Source organism: Podarcis gaigeae (genome assembly GCF_964106915.1).
Source record: "Podarcis gaigeae genome assembly, chromosome: 8".
Classification (NCBI taxonomy): domain Eukaryota; kingdom Metazoa; phylum Chordata; class Lepidosauria; order Squamata; family Lacertidae; genus Podarcis; species Podarcis gaigeae.
Genome location: NC_139684.1, coordinates 12821482 through 12846543, shown reverse-complemented (window position 1 = coordinate 12846543; position 25062 = coordinate 12821482). Strand labels below are relative to the sequence as shown.

Sequence of the window (25062 nt, the reverse complement as noted above, 5' to 3'; positions counted from 1 at the left end):
GAGCAGGTACTCAATGACGTTGCTCCCACAACCTGGGACCGGGCTGACTGGCCTTTATCTTCTCTAGGGCCAGGGGCAGTCCCGGCCCCCAGGAGACCCGCCTCTCCTGGCCTTAAGGCGAGCACTCCTCCTGGGAGAAACCAGTTCCCTCCGCCTCTCTGCCCTGAGCCTCTGCAGCTCAGGAGAGGCTGAAGGGTTACTGGGCCCAAGGGGAGACTCACCTTCCTCTGGCAGGGCCGGGAGAGGCGCACCTGTAGGTACTGTGTCATTAATCACCTCTGGAGCTAGAGTGGAATCACTTGGTGCCTGCTCCTGAGGATCCGGCACAGGTGCAGGTGCTTCAGATCCAAGGCCCTGCCACAGTTCAGCCGGCCCTGGAGGCGGGGACTACTGTGCAGGCTGGGATTCCTCCGGTTCAGCCTCTGAATCGGATTCCCAGGCCATCACATTCACCGAGACCTGCTTAGCTTCCTCTGCAAGCTGGCTAAATTCTGTGCCTTCAAACCGTGCCCCTGGGGGGGGGACGTGTTGCTCATTCTTCCTGAGAAAGGATACCAACAGCTTGAAGGGTTGTGTGAAGCCTGACGGCATACGCAGGGCCGGCCCCTGCAAAAGGCAGGGTGAAACAGCTGCTCTGGGCAGTGGAAGCCCCAAGGCAACACCTTGAAATGGCAGAGAAATGCCGCCAACTTCTAGCAAGATGGAACGATCTCGCTGGAACCCGCCATCGCCGCCTCTGCTGCTTCGTGCCGCTGCCACGCAACCTAGGTAAGGGATGTTTTGATGGAGGTGGCAGGGCGACTTTCCATTTTGCCTCAAGCAGGGAAACGGGGCACGTCACATTGGGAATACGTCGTGGAGTTTCCTTAGAGGGCTTGCACAGAACTTACTTACGGAAAAACAAACGGATGTGGTTTGTGCAAGCCGATGTCCGGGGTGGGGTGGGGTGAAGAAATCACAACTTTTGTCCCTCTCCCCACCCAACCCGTGCAGTTATAAACCCATGCAGTTCAACCTGTGCAGTTATAAATAAAAGAGGTATATTTATTTTCTTCTTTCCTATGAGCCTTGTTACGTCTCCAGTGTCCTAGACTGAACCTGGGACTTTCTGCAGGCGCTTTGCCACTGAGCTACGGCTCTTCCTCTAAAAACAGTGCAAGGTTCTAGTCCTCAACGTTGTGAATAAAGGGGATGGTCTATGAACCTAGGGAGCTGCCTTATATCACTGCGTCCATCTAGTTCAGTATTATCAACACTGACCAGCAGTGGCTCTCCGGGGTTTTAGGCAGGGGACATCCCACCAGTAACCTGGGGATGTCATGGAATAGAACTGGAAGGGACCCTAACGTCCTGCAATGCAGGAATCTCAACTAAAGCATCCATGAGATATGGCCATCCAAACTCTGCTTTAAAATCTCTGCTAAGGTGACCTCCGAAGGGAGTCCGTTTCACTGTCAAGCAGCTCTTAATGTCAGGCTCCTCAGTCACTGTGCAACGGCCCTCAGGAGAGTTCTGGATTGGCAAAAGGGACAGGCTTCCTCATACAAATGTGGTTATGGAATGTGAGTTACTGTAAGGCACGGCGATGGGCCCTGGAAGGACGAGTAGAAATTGAGAGCTGTTTGCCATTGTCAAGTAAAGGTGGAAAGCTTCCATCCTCAGGGGGAAGGACACTTCCTCACCCACCTGTCCCAGTTACCAGACACCATGGAAAACAACAACCGTGGACGGATTACTTCCATCACGCTCTGCGGCTGGTGTTCTCAGGGGCGGACGACTGCTGCGGAACAGAGAATCCTAGCAGATTGATCTTTGGCTTGCTCCTGCAAAGGCAAGTCTTTGGTGTTCTTTGGAAACTTCAGCAAAGGGCTGATGGGAAGACTCAGTGCAAACTAACCATCACGTTGCGGCGCCTCATTATGTTATCTGAGAGTCAGAGGGGCGCTTGCGGAGCTGGAAAGTTCTTGGGAATGTGAGGAGCTGGTGGGAAAAGGCTCTTCTAGCCCAGCTGCGTCCTGGTCCCTTGCGGCACTAGAGATTTCACCCTGTCCAGAAACCGCCTCTGCTGGCGGCGGGAGGTCATTTGGGCAAGAACTGTGGCTGGAAACTGGCTCCCACACCCAGTGGTCATCACCGTTGACGTCGCCTTCATTGGCACCGCCGGGCCCTTCCTCTCCCACGATGCATTGCTCTTCCTGAGCGTCACATGGTACCGGCTCCCGGTCCTCCTCAAGCTCAGTGGAGAGAGTGGCGAGGCTACCCTCCTCTTCCAGGCGGCACTGCTTCGTTTTGACACCCACGGCTTTCAGGATTGTGTCCATCTGCTTCATGTAGTCCAGATGGCCGCTCACCTGGAAAGAAACGCAGAGTTTAGGGACACGGGAAGATGCCCAGGACTGAGTCTGACCTATTGGTTCCTCTAGCTGAGTGTAACCCACAACTACCAGCAGAAATGGTTTCAGGAAGCAAACACTTCCAGCCCTACCTAGACATGCCAGGGGGATTCAGGGAAACCTAGAGCTGGAAGGGTCCCTCAGGGGTCATCTAGCCCAACCCCCTGCAATGCAGATACCTTTCACGTACCAAGCAGGTGCTGCATCACTGAGCTATGGCCCTTCCTTAAAAATGAAGCAAGGTCTCTAGTCTCCATGAGGTTGGCTTAAACATATGAAACCGCTTTATCCTGAGTCAGACCTGTTCGTGATCTAGTTCAGTACTGCCGGCACTAACTGGCAGCAGCTCTCGGGGGTTTCAGGGAGGGAGTCTTTGCCCAGCCCTACCTGGAGATGCTGCTGGCGGAGATTTTGAACCCGGGACCTTCTGCATGTGAAGTACGTGCTCTGCCACCGAACCACACCCCTTCCCCAAACAATGCCACCAGTTAGGAACAAAGCTTTAGTGCAGAGGGTCAGGTGCACAGGAGGAGAAAGCCCATTGTTAGCCCTGCCTACTATTTGAAGGTCTATTGCTCATGGAAATGGAGGCTCTATATAGCTACGGTGTCTAATAGCCTCTGACAACGGACCTATCTGCCTACGCCGCTGAGGTTTTGTCAGGAACACTTTGACATTTGAAGCCACTTAGAACTTGGCACGAACAGCCCGCTGTCGTATTTTTAATCCACATTTTTTTTTACGAGGCAATCTGCAGCCATATGGCTCAACCGGTCTTTCTCTCTTCCCGGTTTTGGAGAGGTTAGAACTTTTAATTAAAAGGGGCTGTTGAGGGCTTAATGGAAGGAGACTCCAGATGTTGGTGGGGATTTTGAGAAGCGGAAGGTAGGAAGGGCGGCCCTGTTCTCCTCTTTAACCCCGTTTGGTTGCTAAGGTGACAGAAATTAAAAATCAGGCAGAGGGATAAAAGAGGAGAAGAATCTAAGGGTGAGAGGAGGGCAGCATTATTCTTGTAGTATTGGGGTGGCGGCAGCTGTAAGACCTCTCTTTCTATCTTTCTGCATTATGTAGGCCTGGAAGGAGGCAGGCCCAGAACAGCTAATCATGCAGAGTCACGGCAGGCAGACTCTCCCTTTTGCCGCATCTCTGCACGGGGAAGCGGTCCAAAACATTCAGTTGTGGGTCACATCTACAGATCCACTGAAAGCACATCACTTTTCCTGAAAGAATCCTGGGGACCACAGTCCACCCTTCATGGTGCAACAACAACAACAACAACAATTTATTATTTATTATTTATACCCCGCCCATCTGGCTGGGTCCCCCCAGCCACTCTGGGCGGCTTCCAACAAAACACTAAAATACAATAACCTATTAAACATTAAAAGCTTCCCTAAACAGGGCTGCCTTCAGATATCTTCTAAAAGTTTGGTAGTTATTTTTCTCTTTGACAACTGGTGGGAGGGCGTTCCACAGGGCAGGCACCACTACCGAGAAGGCCCTCTGCCTGGTTCCCTGTAATTTGGCCTCTCGAAGCGAGGGAACCTCCAGAAGGCCCTCGGTGCTGGAACTCAGTGTCCGGGGAGAACGATGGAGGTGGAGACACTCCTTCAGGGATACTGGACCGAGGCCATTTAGGGCTTTAAAGGTCAGCACCAACACTTTGAATTGTGCTCGGAAACGTACTAGGAGCCAGTGTAGGTCTTTCAAGACCAGTGTTATACGGTCTCGGCGGCCACTCCCAGTCTATCACCAGTCTAGCAGCCGCATTCTGGATTAATTGTGGTTTCCGGGTCACCTTCAAAGGTAGCCCCACGTAGAGTGCATTGCAGTAGTCCAAGCGAGAGAAAACCAGAGCATGCACCACTCTGGCGAGACAGTCCGCGGGCAGGTAGGGTCTCAGCCTACATACCAGATGGAGCTGATAAACAGCTGCCCTGGACACAGAATTGACCTGCGCCTCCATGGACAGCTGTGAGTCCAGAACGACTCCCAGGCTGCGCACCTGGTCCTTCAAGGGCACAGTTACCCCATTCAGGAACAGGGAGTCTTCCACACCTGCCCGCCTCCAGTCCCCCAAAAACAGTACTTCTGTCTTGTCAGGGTTCAACCTCAATCTGTTAGCTGCCATCCATCCTCCCAGCACCTTGAACAGAGTAGGGTTTCTAGGATTCTTGGGGGTGGGGGAGGGAAGCCATGTGATTTAAATGTGCTCGAAATGTATGGAGGGGAATAAAGCACTGCTACATTTCAATCTGCAGATCGTTTCTGGAGGCGTGAATGAAGTAGGTTTGCCAAATCAATTTTCTCCCTGGCTCGTACCCAGCTAGTAAGAGTCCCAACCCTCTCAAACACTGAGATTAGCAGATTAGCCCCTCTTGGCCGTTCCTCAGAACCTGGTAGCTGTGACGGCCGGGGAGAGAGCATTTTCTGTGGCAACCCCTGAGCTTATTTTATTTTATTTGGAGCATTTGCACCCAGCTCTCTGGCTGAGTTGGCTCCCAGTGTGGCTCATGTACAATCAGAAAGTGCAAGCCAGTAGGCTTACAAACTATAGGACACGACACAAAAATAAAATAGGACAGGGAGGAGAAATCAAACAGGCCACCAACTCTTATTTGGTTGTTCTTCTAATGAGCAGCTGGCACAGTTCAGTGGGAGGTGATGCCTGTTGGAGGAGCCAGTCTGTCACAGCAGAGCTGATGCAGAGAGCCTTCTGCTTTCTGTCTTTCCCACGGAGCCAGTGGGACGAAACGGCTGCTCCCCAGTGACAGCTGAGGGAGAGGAGGGCTGAATCCCTGAGTCCGCAGAGATGCCTCTGGCAGCTTCACTATGCAGTTTTTGTCATATGCTCAAGATGCACCTCTTTATCCTGGCCTCTGACACAGAGGTACAGTATGTTTTCAGAACCCATCCTATTCCTGCAATTGTTTGTTTTGATCTGTTTTTAAAAGCTGCATTTCAAATTGATGGGACTCTCCCTGGGGGCTTAGGGTGCAGAGCAAGTGATCAGTCAAAATATTGTTGCATGCCACCCCAATCTCTGAAAGGTGCGAGATTCCAGCAGCTCCAACCACTTACTTAGGGTTCGATTTCCTTTGGAATAGGGCACAGTGGAGACTGTTTAGGATACATGCTTTATTTACACATATACAGAACCTGAGCCTACAATGGAGGGGTTCGCAGCATTAACACCCCAAGCAGGCCTTGCTTCCCCCATAGTTGCAGCCTCAGATTCCAACAGAAATCAGGCATGGCTCTGAGCTGCCCAGCCTGCAACCTGCCAACTTCCAGCTCCCAGCTCACGCAACTCAACTCAACTCAACTCTCAACTTCTGGCCTTTGTCTTTCTACCTAGCGATGAGCTGAGGGAACACGGGGCTCCCATTTGGCATCTGGCACAGAGCCACTTCCTTTGTTACTTTACTGGCTAGTCCAGGAACTGAATCCTTGCTTATATTTTAACACTAGCTGGGTCCAGGAACCAGAAAGGTCTCAAAACACAGCCCTCTGGCTTGGGAGAATTCAGCAGCCGTTACTGACGTTTACTGCCTGCAGGTCTGGAAAGCGCTACTTACGATCGATGAGAGATCCACGTTCACCATTCTCCTGTCGTCCAGGTTAACCGGCTGAAGTCCAGCGACGTTGAGTTGAACAGAGGATGTCCGGTAGACATATCTCAGCAGCCAGTCTCCCCTGGGAGGAGAAAAAGGAACCAATACTACTGAACAGCCATATCATTCAACTGACTGAAGCATATAACCAGATGGGCCACCAAACCCAGGGATCGGGTTCCCATGACTCTCCAGGTGCTGCAGCCCCATCATCCAGGAACATTGCCCATGTTGGCTGGGGCAGATGGAAGTCCAGCTGCACCTAGAGCGCCACAGGTTCCCCATCCCTGAACTAGACCATCACTTGCGTTCACTGCACCTTTGTTTAGTCATTTACTCGTGTCTGACTCTTCGTGACCCCATGGACCAGAGCACACCAGGCCCTCCTGTCTTCCACTGCCTCCCGCAGGTTGGTCAAACTCATGCTGGTAGCTTCGAGAACACTGTCCAACCATCTCGTCGTCCTCTGTCGTCCCCTTCTCCTTGTGCCCTCCATCTTTCCCAACATCAGGGTCTTTTCCAGGGAGTCTTCTCTTCTCATGAGGTGGCCAAAGTCTTGGAGCCTCAGCTTCAGGATCTGTCCTTCCAGTGAGCTGCCTCTAGCTCCCGCCATCACAACTCTACCTTCTTTGAATGATGCTGGACCACAACTCCCATCCCTCCTTGGCCGTTTGCCAAGCTGGCTAGATAGTTGAGAAAAGCCTGGTGGGCCAGCTCTGCAAGTGATGGTCTAATTCAGGGATGGGAAACCTGGGGAGCTGCAGATGTTGCTGATTAACAACATCCATCTCTCCTTGGCCATTAGCCATGCCATTTGAATAGCTAATAGAAGCTTGGGTCCAGCAACAGCTAGAGGTTGCCAGGTATCACACCCCTGAACTTGCCGTCACTTGCCTTTACTGCCCCTAACTCCCACCATGACAACTCTGGCTTCATTTAATGCAGGACTGGCCCCTCTTCAGTGCCTAACTCTCCTTCCTTCCTTCCTTCCTTCCTTCCTTCCTTCCTTCCTTCCTTCACACACACACACAAACAAACCTCGCCTTCCAGGAAGAATATCAAGGCAAAGACATCAGACCCAGCAATCTTTTTCAAGAGACCATCCAAACCACACGCTAAATTTTCCAAATGCTTACAGAAAACCAGCCCGGCCACCCTATTTTTAGGGCCTACAGACCTGCAGTAGCCGTTGATGATCCTTCCCGAAACGACCTTGGCAATTTGCTTCCAGTATTTGGCTTCCCCTTCCACTGGTGCCCCTAGGAGGACCACGTCTTCGACGATGCCTCTGCAGTCTGAGAAGAGAGGGAGCCCACACACCCCACAAAGCATCAGTGAGACAGCCTTGGAGGATGATGCTCTAGAGCCATGGCGGTGGCTTGGGAATGGCTGGTTGACGCTTTCAAAACGCATCTTGGGGAATCTGATGCCACGAAACGCAACAGCGTGTGTGTGTTTACTCAGAAGAAAGTTGCACTTAATTCACAGGGACTCACTGCCACGTAAGCATGCATATGGATGCAGTCTCGAAGAGGGATCCAGATTCAATGCATGCCTAGTCTTATCCAGATTCTAGCAAAAGCCAGTGTGGCCTGTTGGTTAGTGTGTCGGACTAGGACCTGGGAGAAACCAGGGTTCGAACGCCCACTAGCCTGTGAAGCTCTCACTGGGTGATGTTAGGCCAGTCACTGCTTCCCATCCCAACCTACCTCACAGGGTCATTGTGGGGATTAAATGAGGAGGGGGAGAACCATGGGCGCCATTTGGAGCTCCTTGGAGGAAGAGGGTGGGATATAAATGCAAGAAACGCACAAGGAAGATGAACACTGAAGGTTGTCTCCGATGAAGGGCACATTTACACCTTATATTTCAAGCTCTATTGTGCTGCTTTCAACAACCATGGCTTCTCCCAAAGAATCCTGGGAGCTGTAGTTGGTTATGGGTGCTGAGAGTTGGTAGGAGACCGCCTCCCTTTACATTCCCATCCCAGAGCTACAGTTCCCAAAGTTCCCTGGGAAGAGGGATGGACAGTTAGCCACTCTGGGAATTGTAGCTCTGGGAGGGGAATAAAGGTAAAGGGGCCCCTGACCATTAGGTCCAGTCATGGCTGACTCTGGGGTTGCGGCGCTCATCTCGCTTTATTGACCGAGGGAGCCAGCGTACAGCTGTGGCCAGCATGACTGAGCCGCTTCTGGCGAACCAGAGCAGCACACGGAAACGCTGTTTACCTTCCCGCCGGAGCGGTACCCATTTATCTACCTGCACTTTGACGTGCTTTCAAACTGCTAGGTTGGCAGGAGCAGGGACTGAGCAATGGGAGCTCACCCCGTTGCGGGGATTCGAACCGCCGACCTTCTGATTGGCAAGTCCTAGGCTCTGTGGTTTAACCCACAGAGCCACCCGCGTCCCTGGGAGGGGAATAGCGGTGCCCTAACAATTCTCAACATACTACAGTTCAAGGCTGGGAACGAACCCCTACCTGAAACCCCAGGGAGCCGTTGCTGCCAGCCTGTGTTGACAATACTGAGCTGGGTGGACCCACGGCCTGGCTTAATATAAGGCAGTTTCCTATGCTTCTATTTGAGGTTTGGCCTTCATTCAGAACCATGAGGACTAGATTCTTTTCTCCCTTTTGAAGAAGGACCTCCGCTCAGTGGGCACAGCACCCGCTTTGCATGCAGGAGGCTCCAGGTTCAAATCCCTGGCATCTCCAGGTAGGGCTGGGAAAGATCCCCTGCCTGAAACGAGGGAGAGCCGCTGCCAGTCAGTGCAGACAATACTGAGCTAGATAGGCCAAAGGCCTGATTCATCATCATCATAAATTTTATTGCACTAGCCAAAGGCCATGGCATCATTCACAATGGGAACAAAAAGAAAAGCAACAATAACCATAAAAACATCAGGCACTGCAGATAGAATAAACCACATCACATCTCCTAAAAATTATTTGTTGCATACGATATAATAGCAAGGGGTTCTCAGGTAGAAAGTGCCAGCTTGAATGTCCAAATCGCCTTTGCAATTGACCGCTATTTTATCTAGTTCTTTTCTCCTGATCTTCTTAGCTGCCAACGCATATAGTGCTGCTTTATAAGTGACTAAGTCATCGGTATCACTCAGCAGCCATTTCACCCTTTCCGCCCTGTTCGAGTGTGTTCCATTCGTGAGCAGGGGTTTTAAAAATCGGTCTCTTGGTTCTATATATAGCGGGCATTGCAATAAATAGTGGTACAATTCAGAATAAGGCAGCTTCTTACATTCCCAAGTGCGAGCGCCTGAGTGTCTCCTCAGGAGCAGGGGCCACTGAATTCAATGGGCTAAGCAACTTTAATTGTCCGTCCCTCCATGCACAGAAGGAGGTTGGACTAGATGACCGTTGGAGGCCCCCTTCCAACTCTATAATACATGCTTGTACCCAATGCTTGTCCTACTCAGAGGAGACCCATCAAAACCAATGGACATGACTAAGTTAGGTCCATTTCCTTCAATGTGCTTTCTCCCAGTAGGACTTAGAACCTTTGAGATTTACTTATTTTTTCCCCAACACCCAGAGTACAACCAGTACTCAAGCAACAGGGAAGACAATTTTTTTTTATAAAAAAAAAAGATTGCAAATAAATATCAAAGCGGCTGCAGGCAGCTCTGAGGAGCAACTCAATTTACAATCTGTGTTCTGATTCTTGGATTTTTTCCCTAGAAGGGTCTTTTTTTTTTGTGGGAGGGCGGAAGGGGAGGGGGAGAGTAAAGAGGAAACAAAAAAGATAAGACACTTCCAATTTGTCATTCTGAATGATCCAATTTGGGGAGATTAGGAGACTTATTCTAAGTGCACGCCAGAGAGAAAAAGAGTTGGCGGTGGGGGGGGGGGAAGCAATTTCTGCTGCCCAAAAGGAATTCATAAACCTGATTTGACTCATCTTAATTTGAACAGCAGCAGGGTTCTTTTGCAGAAGAAGTTCAGATGAGGGGACGACGGATTCTGAGTGAGCATCACATTCAGGTAATGTGATCATCGCTATTTGCAGCTCGGGGCTTCTGACCTTAAAACCAGCCCCTGTTTAAGACTGGACAGTGGGTGGTAGTGGGGTTGGGGCTGGGGGGAGGAAAGCTCCAGGCTGAATGGGGTGCATTCTGCATGGAACCTCACCCACCCACCCACCCACAACACACAGCCACTGCCTAGCACACTGGATGCTGAAGGAGCAACAGGAAATCAACAGTCGCCGGAGTTGCCTGGCAACCTCCTCCTCCTCCCTCCCCCCCATCTCCCCATCTTTCGGCCCCTGCACAGCCACCCAGTCTTAAGCCTGCATGGTCGAAAAGAGCACGGACGTGTCACTGGGCTAGACTACTGTGGCACAGTGCTTGTGGGGCTGCCTTTCCTTTGGAGACGGCTTGGGGAAATTGCAGCTAGCTCACAACCAAGGAACTCGTCACAGTGGTGCCTTGGCAAATGCACTGGTTCTTGGGTTTGCTGTTGGGCTGAATGCAATCGCTCTTTTTCCTCATTAAAGCTCTTGGTGGTTTGGGTCTAGCCTGTCTGCACCCAAGGCTTTTTAAGAACTTAAAAACGTAAGGAGAGCCTGTTGGATCACACTAACTGCCCGTCCTGTTCTTGCAGCAGCCGACCAGGTGCCTCAAAGGGAAACCCGAAACAGGATCCGAGTACAAGAGCCCTCTCCCCTCCTGTGGCATTCGGAAGCAATGCTGAAGGCCTTCTGGCGGTTCCCTCATTGCGAGAAGCAAAGCTACAGGGAACCAGGCAGAGGGCCTTCTCGGTGGTGGCGCCCGACCTGTGGAACGCGCTCCCATCAGATGTCAAAGAGAAAAACAACTAGCTGACATTCAGAAGACATCTGAAGGCAGCCCTGTTCAGGGAAGTTTTTAATGTATGAAATTTTCGTGTATTTTTGGTCTTTGTTGGAAGCCGCCCAGAGTGGCTGGGGAAACCCAGCCAGATGGGTGGGGTATAAATAATAAATAATACTAATTATTATTATTATAACAAAGGCAGAGCAGAGTCATCATGGCTATTTGCCATTGATAGCCCTCTCTTCCATTAATTCGTCCAATCCTTTTCTAAAGCCATCTATCTTGGTGGCCAACACTGAGTCCTGAGAGAATGTCGTTAGCAGGTGCTGGAAAAGAGTGCAGTCAAGACACCTTCCTGGTGCCAAGAGGCACAGAATCATAGAAGTGTAGAGTTGGGAGGGACCACCAAGGGTCATCTAGTCCAACCCCCTCCAAACGCAGGAATCTCAGCTAAAGCATCCAAGACAAATGGCCATCCAGCTTCTGCTTAAAAACCTCCCATGAAGGAGAGTCCACCACCTCTTGTGGGAGTCTGTTCCACTGTCAAAACAGTTCTTACTGTCAGAAAGTTCTTCCTGATTGTCTGGGAAATGCCATCGCAACTAGCGGAGGAGGCGAGGCTCCACAGCGATGCTGGAGAGGGGCCAAGCAAGGAGAGAGGCAGGTCTCCGGCTGGGGAAGATAATCAGCGCTACACCAGGGATAGAGGGGGGCAGATGGGGGAAGCAGAGAGGAGGCTCCAGGACTCTTCGCAGGAGACCAGCGAGGAGAGCACAGGTCCTCCGCTGCCCAAACCCACCCTGCGCAGAAGACTTCCGCGCAGGGAAAGTAGGCGGCGACTTGGCGTCAAAGAGCTTCTTTGCTGGAAGAGGTTCAAGAAACGCCCACTGACGGATTCTGCTAGCGACTGAACAGCCACGAAGTGAAGGGCTGTCCAGCCAGGAAAGGTTTAACCAGGCCACCTAGCCAGGAGTGGTGGCAACTTACGCACGAGCAACTCCATATAACCATCACACTGATGTTTAGTCGGAATTTCCTTTCTTGTGACTTGAAGCTGACTTGGTTCCGGTCCTCCCCTCCAGAGCAAGAGAAAACAAGTTTGTTTCCTCTTTCAGAGAGTTCTAAAGTGAATTTGCTACAAGGAGGGGAGAGAGAGCTCTACTGCTCGAGCGCTGCTTGCAGATTTCCCCATTGGCATCTAGCCGGCCACTGTGAGAACAGGATGGGCTAATGGGGACATTGGCCTGATCCTGATATGTCCTTGAGGCTGAGAGATGAGGCCGGGGGTGGCAGGAAGAAGCAAAGGCAAGGAGCGCTGCGTATGACCACACAGCAATTTCAACGGGGTCCCTCCCTTTTCAGTGGGGATGCATCTCGTTATATTAATTGGTACGAATCGCCCCAGCATAAACGTCTGCAGCAAGGAAGACCGGGGGGGAGGGGAGACACACAGGCGCGCCAGCAAGCGATTGTGACCGTTCGATTCCTCGTTGCCGCCGTGTGGAGCTATTAATACAGGAGGTCGTGGCTCGTGTTAGCAGTTGGCAGATTGTTTTCTGAGTTAAACAGAAGAACTGTCGGGCGTGGGGGTGGGCAACGGCAGCCGAGAACGGCGACTTTTAAGGAAAAGGAGGAAGAAAACAGGATGGCGTGCAAGGATGTGGAGACGGCTTGGGCGGACTTTTAGTAACGGATGCTGTCATGACGAAAGAGCCTCTGTGGGAGGCTTGGAGGCGATCCCAGGAAGCCTAACGCCGCGGCGCTTCGAGGAGGACGGCGCCAGCTTTGTGTAAAACGTTGCCTGGTCTGTTATGTACCTGCCTAATAAAGTGCATTGGGCAGGACAGGGCCTCCTACAGATGCTTTCTTTATGATGTATAGGCCTTTAGGGATGCGGGTGGCGCTGTGGGTTAAACCACAGAACCTAGGACTTGCTGATCGGAAGGTCGGCGGTTCGAATCCCCGTGACGGGGTGAGCTCCCGTTGCTTGGTCCCTGCTCCTGCCAACCTAGCAGTTCGAAAGCACGTCAAAGTGCAAGTAGATAAATAGGTACCGCTCCGGCAGGAAGGTAAACGGTGTTTCCGTGCGCTGCTCTGGTTCGCCAGAAGTGGCTTAGTCATGCTGGCCACATGACCCGGAAGCTGTACGCCGGCTCCCTTGGCCAATAAAGCGAGATGAGCGCCGCAACCCCAGAGTCGGTCATGACTGGACCTAATGGTCAGGGGTCCCTTTACCTTTACCTAAGCCTTTAGGGTGTGGCCCCTGCCTTTTGCAACTCCCTCTTGTTGCATATCAGAACCAGAAGCTGCCTTATACTGAACCTTACTCTTGGGTCTGGATAGCTCAATAGTGCCTGCACTGACTGGCAGCAATGGCGCATTCCCAGCCCAACTGGAGATGATGCTAGGGATTGAGCATAGGACCTTCTATAAGCAAGCAGGTGCCCTTCGCCTTTGACAGGGTTTGCCACCTGCCCAGTCCTGCAGCAAAACCAGGCTCTTTCAGGAGTGCATCTGTAAGCTACATACACCTTTCAGCGGGTCCTGAATTCACCCTGGCCAATTCAGATGTACAGGGTCCCTTTATGGTAAGCCAGGCCCTCTTCTAAGATTATATGATAATCTTATAGTTATAAGGTAAAGGGACCCCTGACCATTAGGTCCAGTCGTGACGGACCTGGGGCTGAGGCGCTCATCTCACTTTATTGGCCGAGAGAGCCGGCGTACAGCTTCCGGGTCATGCAGCCAGCATGACTAAGCCGCTTCTGGTGAACCAGAGCAGTGCACGGAAACGCTGTTTACCTTCCCGCTGGTAAGCGGTCCCTATTTATCTACTTGCACCCGGAGGTGCTTTCGAACTGCTAGGTTGGCAGGAGCAGGGACCGAGCAACGAGAGCTCACCCCGTTGCGGGGATTCGAACCACTGACCTTCTGATTGGCAAGCCCTAGGCTCTGTGGTTTAACCCACAGAGCCACCCGCGTCCCATCTTATAATTACGCAATAATAATAATTAGGGTGCATTGCAACCCGAGATCTCCGCACGTCACCTTTCACCTGGATCTATTTTCTGCGCGTGTAAATTCTTCTGGAGTGAGCCAAGCTGTGTTTTCCCCGGAGTTCTTCTTGTACCTAGCAGAACTTGCACCCCATTCTCTCGAAACAGAGTTGGAAGGGATCTTCCAAGGTGATCTGGTCCAACCCACTGCAATGCAGGAAGCTCCTTGTGCTTTCAGTGGGCCTGATGTTCTCAAAATTATAATAATAATATAATAATTTTTTATTTATTCCCCGCCCATCTGGTTGAGTTTCCCCAGCCACTCTGGGCGGCTTCCAATCAAGTGTTAAAAACAATACAGCATTAAATGTTAAAAACTTCCCTAAACAGCGCTGCCTTCAGATGGCTCTTAAAAATAGGATAGCTGCTTATTTCCTTCATATCTGAAGAGAGGGCGTTCCACAGGGCGGGCGCCACTACTGAGAAGGCCCTCTGTCTGGTTCCTTGTAACCTCGCAATGAGGGAACCGCCAGAAGGCCTTCGGCGCTGGATCTCAGTGTCCGGGCAGAATGATGGGGGTGGAGACACTCCTTCAGGTATACAGGACTGAGGCCGTTTAGGGCTTTAAAGGTCAGCACCAACACGTTGAATTGTGCTTGGCAACGTACTGGAAGCCAATGCAGATCTCTCAGGACCAGTGTTATGTGGTCCCGGCAGCCACTCCCAGTCACCAGTCTAGTTGCTGCATTCTGGATTAATTGCAGTTTCCGGGTCACCTTCAAAGGTAGCCCCACGCAGAGCGCATTGCAGTAGTCCAAGCGGGAGATAACTAGAGCATGCACCACTCTGGCAAGGCAGTCTGCAGGCAGGTAGGGTCTCAGCCTGCGTACCAGGTGGAGCTGGTACACAGCTGCCATGGACACAGAATTAACCTGTGCCTCCATGGACAGCTGTGAATCCAAAATGACTCCCAGGCTGCACACCTGGTCCTTCAGGGGGACAATTGGGTCTCTGGCTGTTGTTGGGGCTACAGCTCCCATCATCCCTAGCTAGCAGGGCCAGTGGTCAAGGAAGATGGGAATTGTAGTGCAAAAACGGCTGGAAACCCAAGTTTGGCCTAAATGGCTAGTTTTGGAGCTGCCTCCTTTTATTCCGATTTGCCCCTGTTGGCACAAAGGGTGAGAAGACTCCTTTTCAGTGGCTCAAAAGCTCCCCTTTCATGCTCATTGGTCGGCCCTGGGATGCTGGAAGCAGAGACCATGCCACAAGGGGTCTTTGAGACACACACACCCCGACCACGGACCGCTACCCTGCTGATGAAGAACAAACAGTGTCTCAGCTGTCTTACTGTTGGAGATAAGCAGTGTCCAGTGCACAGCGGAATGATGAAAAGTACGTGCCAACATGCTCTATATTACTTTATTTACACTTCAAAACTGGTAAGTTACAGGAAAACATCTTGCCTCTGCCGGAGCAGAGAAAAGCATCCTCTCTCCTCTAAAGCACGGAGAGAATCACCACTGAACTGCAAAGAACAGTGAAAAACAGGAAACCAGTGTACGTCACATCCAGTCTCCCTTCCCGTGAGAAAACCCAACAGCATTTTACTGTGGAATGTAAACATTGTCTTGTGACAAGCACTTCGCTGCTCAGTGAAGGAAGCAGAAACCAACATCCTCCCCCTTTCTGTGAACATCACTGGGCAGCGTGTTCGTACAATATCAGTACAAACCCAACTTCTGCACATAGGTACAGTGTTGATCCCTTGATACAATCTTGGACAATACATCAGCAGGAATTTCATTACCTGGCATATAGGACACCGTTACGAGTCCCTTTTGAATACGTTCCCTAGCATGTTGCAACTTCAATTGCAAGTGCTTCGTGCTTTGCTTACAACCTTCAGAATTCAGCAAAGCCAAACATGCGTTGTTGTCCTGGTAAACCTGGATTGGACATTTGACAGGAATTTTCATGTCTTTGCACAATTGTAACAACCATTCACAATCCTTAAGTGAATAAGACAGTGCATTCAGTTCAGCTTCACAAGTACTTAAGCTAACTGTTGTTTGCTTCTTGCATGACCAATCAAATAGACCCTGATTGTACTTATAGCAAACTCCAGACGTACTTTTCCTGTCTGTAGTGTCACTTCCAAAACTTGCATCTGCAAATATCTCAAGACCACCAGACTTCTGATTGTTAAATCTCAGACTGTAATGCATAGTGCCTTTCAAATACCGCGCTACGCGTTTCAGAGCTTTCCAATCCTTAACAGTAGGATTGTTGACTTGTCTGCTTAGCAAATTACAGCTAACAGCAATGTCAGGTCTTGAACATCTGGCAATGAAGTTTAGCTTGCCTAGCACACTTCTGTACAGTGTAGTGTCAGAAAATGCTTCTTCAGTGTCATCTACCTGATAACCTGTTGTCATCGGTGTGTCCACAGGGTTAGCATCCATCAGGTTTAGTTTGCTTAACACATCAGCAATTTTCCGTGACTGGTGTACTAGAATGTTACCATCTTGATCTCTCTCTATTTCCAGAGATAGGTAGTTGTTTACCTCACCAAGATCTTTCATGTCAAAGTGCTCTTTCAATTGAGCTAGGGCATTATTGTACATTGTGACATCCTTCCAAAAGAATAAAAGATCATCAACATAAAACAAACAATACAGTTTCTTTTGCCCCTCCTCTTTGACAAATACACATGGATCAGCTTTCCCTTGCTTAAAACCTAGAGAAAACAATACTTCAGTGAGTTTTGTGTGCCAACACCGTGCACTTTGTTTGAGACCATAAAGGGACTTCTTCAGAGCACAAACAAATCCCTGTTTTACCTGTACGCCATCAGGTGGAAGCATATAAAGTGATTCATCTAGAGATCCGTACAGAAAAGCTGTATTCACATCATGGTGACTAATGTGTAGATTCTCTTCTGCAGCTAGCTTGAGCATAAGCCTAATGCTCTCATACCTCACGGTGGGTGAGTAGGTCTCGTGATAGTCTTCACCTGGTACCTGTGCAAAACCTCTGGCTACCAATCTGGCTTTGTGTCTGACTATCTTGCCATTTTGATCTGTCTTCGCTTTGAAGACCCATTTGCTTCCAAGCAGTTTCATTCCTGGAACTACTGGAACAAGGTCCCATGTTTTGTTCCTTTCCAAGGAATCAAGCTCAGCCTTCATGGCATTTAACCATGGCTCAGCTTCCTTTGAATCCAAATCCTGGATTTCTTGGAAACTTGAAGGTTCAAATACCTTCTTGGAGCTTTTAACAGCTGTTACTGCTATCTTAGCAAACTCATCAGCAAATCTCTTTGGAGGTCTGCCTTTTGTTGCTCTCTGTGACCTGCGAATTAGTCTTAAGTCTTCAACACTCTCCTCTTCCTTCTTAGGAGAAAAGTGACCTATTGTGAACAATGGTTCCTCCAATTCTTGATCAGAGCTTTCAGAGGGTCGCATAGAGGCTTTCGCACTCTTGAAATCCTCTGAACCACCCGATTCAGTTTCAGACTCAGAATCAGAACCTTCATCAGTGGGTGTGGGTTGTTGCGGTTGCTTTTGACTATCCTCAGTTTCATCACTGTCATCAGGATAACATTGGAAAATTCCCACATTCTCCCCCCACTTGGCATTGTACTCAACACTTCTTGTGAGCTTAATTGTCTTAGAGTCAGTCATCATTATTCTGTAAGACCCTTTCTGATAACCTAGAAAGATACCATGCAATCCACGCTTGTCTAACTTGGAGTTTTGTGGTGAGTGAACCCACATGTCAGAACCAAAAATTTTCATGTGTTTGATGTATGGCTTCTTGCCAAACATCTTCTCATAGGGGGTACAACCAATCGCTGAAGATAACCTGCGATTATAACTGTAAACAAAACACGAGAGAGATTCGGCCCAATAACTCTCTGGAAGATTGGCATCATGCAGCAAGGTTTTTAACCCTTGAAGCAATGTCTGATTTGCTCGTTCCGCAAGCCCATTCTGCCATGGCGAGCGAGGACTAGACAAATCGTGTTGAATTCCTTTCTCAGTCAGAAAAGCTTCAAACTGCTGAGAAGTGAATTCTCCCCCGCGATCACTGAAAAGAATTTTTACCTTCTTACCATGCACATTTTCCAACCAAGCACAGAATTCCTTGAACCTAGGAAAAGCCTCTGATTTCTGCTTGAGATTGTACACATAAATATACCTGGAAAATGCATCAATGAGAACCATGAAGTACCTGTTTCCACCCAAAGAGGGCGCTAGTGGTCCAACCAAATCAGCATGAACAACCTGGTATGGTTCTGTAGCTTGCCTACTAGACACCTTACCTTTCGCAGCCATTTTTACCTTGTTTGCTGCGCATGCCTTGCACTTCATGTGGTACCTGCAGGGTTTAATAGTCATACCTTCAACCAAGGCAGGCATTTTAGATACTGCCTCAAAATGCAAATGACCAAATTTCCTGTGAAAATCATGAATACATTCTGCATGCAAACTTTTGTTAGAACCTGCAATGCAACAAGTGTCATCCTGCACAACATCATCAAAATACAAAACATACAAACGATCAACATATTCAGCATGCAATACATAATCATTTTTCTTTGTGATGATGCACCTTTTGTTCTTAAAGGAAACGTCAATTTTCCGCTCATTCAGCTGTCCAACGCTGAGCAGATTATGCTTGGCATCTGGCACATAAAGCACATCCTGTATCGATAAGTCCAAACTGTGAAGAACAACAGTTCCGTAGCCTTTACTGGGGATTGTGTGGTCATCCGCCTGGTGAATCGCACCTTCCTGCGGTGTAAAAGACACGAACAGTCGCTTATCATTGCACATGTGATGCGTTGCAGCTGAATCAACAACGAAGAAAGATCTAGACGTCTTCTGGACCTCTGCAACCTTTGGAGTGAAGCGTGAGACCATTGCCTTGTGCTGCGTTGTCCTGGACACCGGACCTTTGCCTTTGCCTCGGCCTTTTCCACGCGATGAGCTTTCGCTGCGCTGCTCTGTCTTGGCCCTGGGATTTCTGCATTCCCTCTTCATATGGCCTAGACGTCCACACGAGTAGCATTTCACTGCCTTCAAAGCTTTGGCGCCATCTGGTGGTTCCACTGCACTATGGGATGACGACTGTGAAGTCTCCCCCTTGCCCATGCAGCTATCACCCTGGCGATCTGCTTCATTCTGAATCATGGCAGTATCACTGGCTACTGTGAGTTGAGCATCTGGCTGATTGGCATCAAATTCCCCACTTGCCTCATCCAGCCTTCTGCAGCTAGCCATCATGACTTTGGCATTAGCCTTCTGCGTCATCTTTGCTGCTTTAAATCAGGCTGCTTCATACAAGCTGTGTCTGTTTACAGCTGCTTCAATCCAAAAGCAAATTCAAAAACAGCCTCTGCTTTGTGAACCTGTGCCTTTCTGCTTAACTGCTTTGCTTATCTGCAGCTGCTTCAAACCGCATTCCAAAGGCAAGTTCAAAAGTGAAAGTTCTCTCTGCTGTCTTAAATTCATGCTGCGACACTGCTGCAGCTGCTTTACTTTCGATTTCCCCCAGCATAGGAAAAATTTAGCCTTCTAGCCTTTTGCCTGTGCCACGGCAAAACCGGCTATAAAAGTTCAAAGTCCAGCCATAAAGCCATTAATTAGAAGCTGGCAGGCTGCCCGGAGCTGTAGCACATACCTCATCAAATCATCTTGACGCGCAGAGATATCGTCCGATCCGGCCCTCTGCATTCCGATCCTTTGCCGGCACTCCAATTCTTTGCTCCTTTGTTCCTTTGCCAGGAGCCCGACTTCTGGAGTCCATTCTCAAAACACTGCGTTTTTCTGGGCCCGGAACCAAATGTTGGAGATAAGCAGTGTCCAGTGCACAGCGGAATGATGAAAAGTACGTGCCAACATGCTCTATATTACTTTATTTACACTTCAAAACTGGTAAGTTACAGGAAAACATCTTGCCTCTGCCGGAGCAGAGAAAAGCATCCTCTCTCCTCTAAAGCACGGAGAGAATCACCACTGAACTGCAAAGAACAGTGAAAAACAGGAAACCAGTGTACGTCACATCCAGTCTCCCTTCCCGTGAGAAAACCCAACAGCATTTTACTGTGGAATGTAAACATTGTCTTGTGACAAGCACTTCGCTGCTCAGTGAAGGAAGCAGAAACCAACCCCCTCCAGCACGCACCTTCCTCCTTGGCCATTTCCTGGAGGCAGAAGTAGATGACCCTGGCGCCAAGACTGAAACCCATCAAGGTAACCGGCCGCTTGCCCTGGAAGGGGAAGGAACAGAATGACAGAACCCAAACAAGCTTAAAACCTCAAGCTCCCTGCCTCGAAAAAGCAGTAAAGATGATTACCACTTGACAGTGAAAAAGAAAGAAAGGTTTTGCCTAGCTGCATCATGTCCTAGAAATTTGGTGATGCTTGCCTACATGCAGGGGCCTTTGGCATGATCGACGCGACAGAGAGACTGTGTTTAAACCGTCTTTTTGTTTTAGTGATGTATTTGCCACCCTGAGCTCCTCTGGGAAGAAATTCATTAGCAGCAATGATTTGCGGTGGGTTAGACCAGATGCCCGTTGGGTGCCTTCCAACTTGACAATCCTATGATTCCGTAGTGGCCAAAACATAGCCTACCATACAGATGTTAAGAGTCGTAATTCCTCACTCAGCCATCACCTTAGGATGGTCATTGCCCTTCTCAGAATAACCTACCTCACAAGGTTGTTGTGAAGATTTATGGGTTGGTGGAGAACCGTGCATGCCAACTTGAGCTCATTAGAGGGGAAAAAAGGATGAGCTACAAATGCAGTAAATAAAATGAAATTGATGGGCCTAAGTTAGTCATGCCCATTAATTTCAGTGGGTCTATTCTGCGTAGGACTAACACTATCACCACAATAAATGTTTTCCCCATGATTCTTTCTACATGATCCTTTAAGTGGTGGATTGCTGTGGACTGGACCTGGGCCCTTATTTCTATTGTTGTTTTTTAGTCGTGTCCAACTCTTCGTGACCCCATGGACCAGAGCACGCCAGACACTCCTGTCTTCCTCGGCCTCCTGCAGTTTGGTCAAACTCATGCTGGTAGCTTCGAGAACACTGTCCCACCATCTTGTCCTCTGTTGTCCCCTTCTCCTTGTGCCTTCCATCTTTCCCAACATCAGGGTCTTTTCCAGGGAGTCTTCTCTTCTCATGAGGTGGCCAAAGTATTGGAGCCTCAGCTTCACAATCTGCCCTTCCTGTGAGCACTCAGGGCTGATTTCCTTCAGAATGGATAGGTTTGATCTTCTTGCAGTCCGTGGGACTCTCAAGAGTCTCCTCCAGCACCATAATTCAAAAGCATCAATTCTTTGGCGATCAGCCTTCTTTATGGTCCAGCTCTCTCTTCCATACATCACTACTGGGAAAACCATAGCTTTAACTATACGGACCTTTGTTGGCAAGGTGATCCTACGGATAAGCAAATTTACTTACAGTGGTACCTTGGGTTAAGAACTAAATTCGTTCTGGAGGTCCGTTCTTAACCTGAAACTGTTCTTAACCTGAGGTACCACTTTAGCTAATGGAGCCTCCTGCTGCTGCTGCGCGATTTCTGTTCTCATCCTGAAGCAAAGTTCTTAACCCGAGGTACTATTTCTGGGTTAGCGGAGTCTGTAACCTGAAGCGTCTGTAACCTCAAGTGTCTGTAACCCGAGGTACCACTGTATTTATTGTGTCCCTATTCCACCTCTTCCAAGGAGCTCAAGGTGGCTTAAATGATTCTCTCCCCTTCTTCCATTCAGTCTCCACAACAACCCTGTGAGGTAGGTTAGGCTGGAAGAGTCACCCAGTGAGCTTCATGGGCGAGTGGGGATCTGAACCCTGGTCTCCCAGGTACTGGAAGTTCCGATGCTCTAACTGCTACACCTCACTGCTCTGCCAACACCTCACTGCTCAGCCAACTGAGCCAGGACCCCCTCTACTACAGAGATCCCACAAAGATTTTCCCCAGCTCAGACACACTTGGATGTGGGTTGTGACCATCAAACCACCTTCCTACCTGGTGCCGGCTGAGCAGGATTCGGGCCAGGTGTTTGCCGACCTCAGACGAGCGGTGGAGGCACACTCCCCAGGGGTTATCAATCACGCTGGCCACCGTGAGCAGGGAGGCGGGTAATGCGAGCGCCGTGACGATGCCTGGGGGGTGGGGCAGGGGAGAGGAAACAGGCAGCTGGAAATCAGATGTAATACAAATGTAATAGGATTTTTGCCAGAGTCTGCTGTCCCTATTGAGGGCAGCATCTACACCGATTCTAGTTCTAAACCGCATTGAGGTTTCATTACAACCAAGCGGCATATAAACCTTTCGAAATGAAGAAAATAAAACAGATACAGTCATACCTCAGGTTACAGGTACTTTAGGTTGCGTGTTTTTTTTGGGTTACGGACCTGCCAAAACCTGGAAGTACCAGAACGGGTTATTTCCAGGTTTTGGCGGTCGCGCATGCGCAGAATTGCTAAATCGCGCTTTGCATGTGCGCAGAAGGGCTGAATCACAACCCGCACGTGCGCAGATGTGGCGCAGCGGGTTGGGAACACTGCAGGTTGTGAACGTGCCTCCAGCACGGATCATGTTCGCAACCCGAGCATCCACTGTAGAGTCCTGCATATTTCTTCCTTTGAATTTCTTGGGGATTATTGTGTTGTCTTTGTTTTTAATTTTATTACATATTTTGTGTGGGGGGTTTGATACTGTAATTTTATGTTGTGATCTGCCTTGAGATGATATAATAATAATAATAATAATAATAATAATAATAATAATAATAATAATAATAATTTATTTATACCCCGCCCATCTGGCTGGGTTTCCCAGCCACTCTATACAGGTATGGGACAGCGTACAAATTTTATTAATAATAATAATAAGGACTAGGAACTTGATTTTCTTTTTTAAAAAAGAAACGTTAAGTATATCTGGCTAGCCGAGAGTCATGGGATAATTGAGCGAGAGGGCTTCAAATTGAAGTAACAGACGGAAGGAGGAGCACAGAATAATCGTGGGAAAATAACCGCCCAGAGTGGATGACCGCCAACTACTTGCCTGATAAGACAGTGAATTTCAGCGCTTCCTGAGCCACGACGTTGACTAATCCATTCAGCAAAGTGTCAAGTGTGTTGCCCAGTTCCATCAGGTACTTACTCTCCCAGGCTAAGCAGTACTGTTCTTTGGACTGGAGCAGGCTGCTCCAGGGAGCCGTGAAACTCCCTAAAAGTAGGAAGAAAAAGTTGCAGACACAAAGAATTAATAAGACACAGATGGGAAGGGGGAGGTGCAGAATCCATGCATAATACACACTTCCTGAAGCAGTAAGCGGGATGAAAAACGCAGCTGCCTTTCAAATGTCATGCTCTCCTGAATTTTGCAATGCAGCTCTTTAACAAATATTGTGTCTACACAGAAAGAAGTGTTATTAGGGAAACAGGCACACAGAAATAGGAATTGGGGGGGCATACATAATGCATTATATTATGGGGGGGGGGAACTGGCTTGCAAAAATGAACATATTAGGCAAAACGTGTGTCTTAAAGAAGACTGTTCCCTAAAATGCAGGCAGATTTCGGTGCTCTTTAATAAATGCAAACTGATGCAGGAGTGGGATGTGCTGAAATCAAAGACTGGAAAGGTGAGAAGGGGAGGAAGCAAAACGGGAAGATTCAGCCACCTTCTGATGCAAACAGGCGTTGCATTGTCATAGTCGGGGATAAAATTGTATCTATGTATTTATTTAGAGTTTCAGTGCCCTGCTCTTCAGTCCCAAAAGCTCCCAGAGCAGCTTAGGTAAAGGTAAAGGTAAAGGGGACCCCTGACCATTATGTCTAGACGTGGCCGGCTCTGGGGTTGCGGCGCTCATTTCGTTTTATTGGCTCCCTAATTTGGCTCTGCTGTGACAGGCCAGCCCCTTCAGGCCTCCACTCCCTCAACTGTCATCTGAGGGTACCCATCCCATCAGACAGCCTCACTGGGAGAGATGGGAAGCAGAAGACTCATTCCATCAACTTTGCCAAAAGCACAGCTCCATTTGGCACCTCCTGCCCCTGAACTGTGCCAGCAGGTCATTATAGGAACAACTGTTTAGAAACTGATGCCTGAGTTTTGGTTTTTCCTCTTCCTTCGCTGTCCGTTTTCCCTTGTGTATCGTGGTTTTTAGATTGCAAACCTGCAGGGTAGGGACTGTCTTGTTTTGATTGTTTGTAATCTGCTTTGGGGGGACGCAGGTGGCGCTGTGGGTTAAACCACAGAGCCTAGGACTTGCTGATCAGAAGGTCGGCGGTTCGAATCCCCGTGACGGGGTGAGCTCCCGTTGCTCAGTCCCTGCTCCTGTCAACCTAGCAGTTCGAAAGCACATCAAAGTGCAAGTAGATGAATAGGTACCGCTCCAGCGGGAAGGTAAATGGCGTTTCCGTGTGCTGCTCTGGTTCGCCAGAAGCGGCTTAGTCATGCTGGCCACATGACCCGGAAGCTGTACGCTGGCTCCCTCGGCCAATAAAGCGAGATGAGCGCCACAACCCCAGAGTCGGCCACGACTGGACCTAACGGTCAGGGGTCCCTTTACCTTTATTGAACCAGGTCTTGAAAGATCATGCCTGCGCTGAGGATATTAGTGCTGGGAGCAGATTCCTACAAGGCAAAGGGCCAGCAACATTGAGCTGTAAAGTGGTGCTGGGCTCCTCTGCTAAACTTTGAAACCTCTGCAAGAGCACATTAACACCTTCACCCTTTCACCCAGGAGCTTTTCCCCACGGCTCATGGGACGCCGCTTGTTATTCAGAAAAGAAACTGGTGTGAAAGTCAAATGGAAATAGACCGTAAAAAATAAATAAAACGTCTTTGTTTTATAGAGCAAACAGGTTTAATGAGAACAGCGTCCTTGCGAGACTTAAATAGGAAAGATTCCACACAAGCAGCAGAGCCAGAACATTTGCTAAGACAAGAATCTACCCCAGGGGAGAGTGTGTAGGGATCAGAATGTAAGATTCGGGGGCCGCATGTGTTTCCATATGAAAACAATTCCATCTGTTGCACCCAGGAAAACTTCAAATCTGCCATTGCTACCGTGCCAATCAAACCCACAATTCTGCCCCCTACCAGGCTTCTGCCGTGCCACTGGTCGTGCTGCTGTGATGCTATGGAATCTCCCCAAATGTTGCTGGTGGTGTTGGGGACACCCTCAATTTCTGAGATTCAGGCCGTTGCAGA

General features: G+C 49.3%; 1 protein-coding gene across 2 annotated transcripts in view; it reads right to left on the bottom strand.

Moving 5' to 3' along the window:
• TMCO4 (transmembrane and coiled-coil domains 4) overlaps positions 1–25062 on the bottom strand; it is a 47630-nt gene that overhangs the window by 192 nt on the left and 22376 nt on the right. For both annotated transcript variants that reach the window (XM_083750222.1, XM_083750223.1), the window contains exons 9-14: positions 22906–23070; positions 21862–21998; positions 20005–20089; positions 7185–7302; positions 5972–6089; positions 389–2351 (exon numbers count right to left, since the gene is read on the bottom strand). In XM_083750222.1, the coding sequence (XP_083606348.1) occupies positions 1923–2351; positions 5972–6089; positions 7185–7302; positions 20005–20089; positions 21862–21998; positions 22906–23070 (1052 nt within the window). In that variant the 3' untranslated portion in view covers positions 389–1922. The remainder of the gene's footprint in view (positions 1–388; positions 2352–5971; positions 6090–7184; positions 7303–20004; positions 20090–21861; positions 21999–22905; positions 23071–25062) is intronic.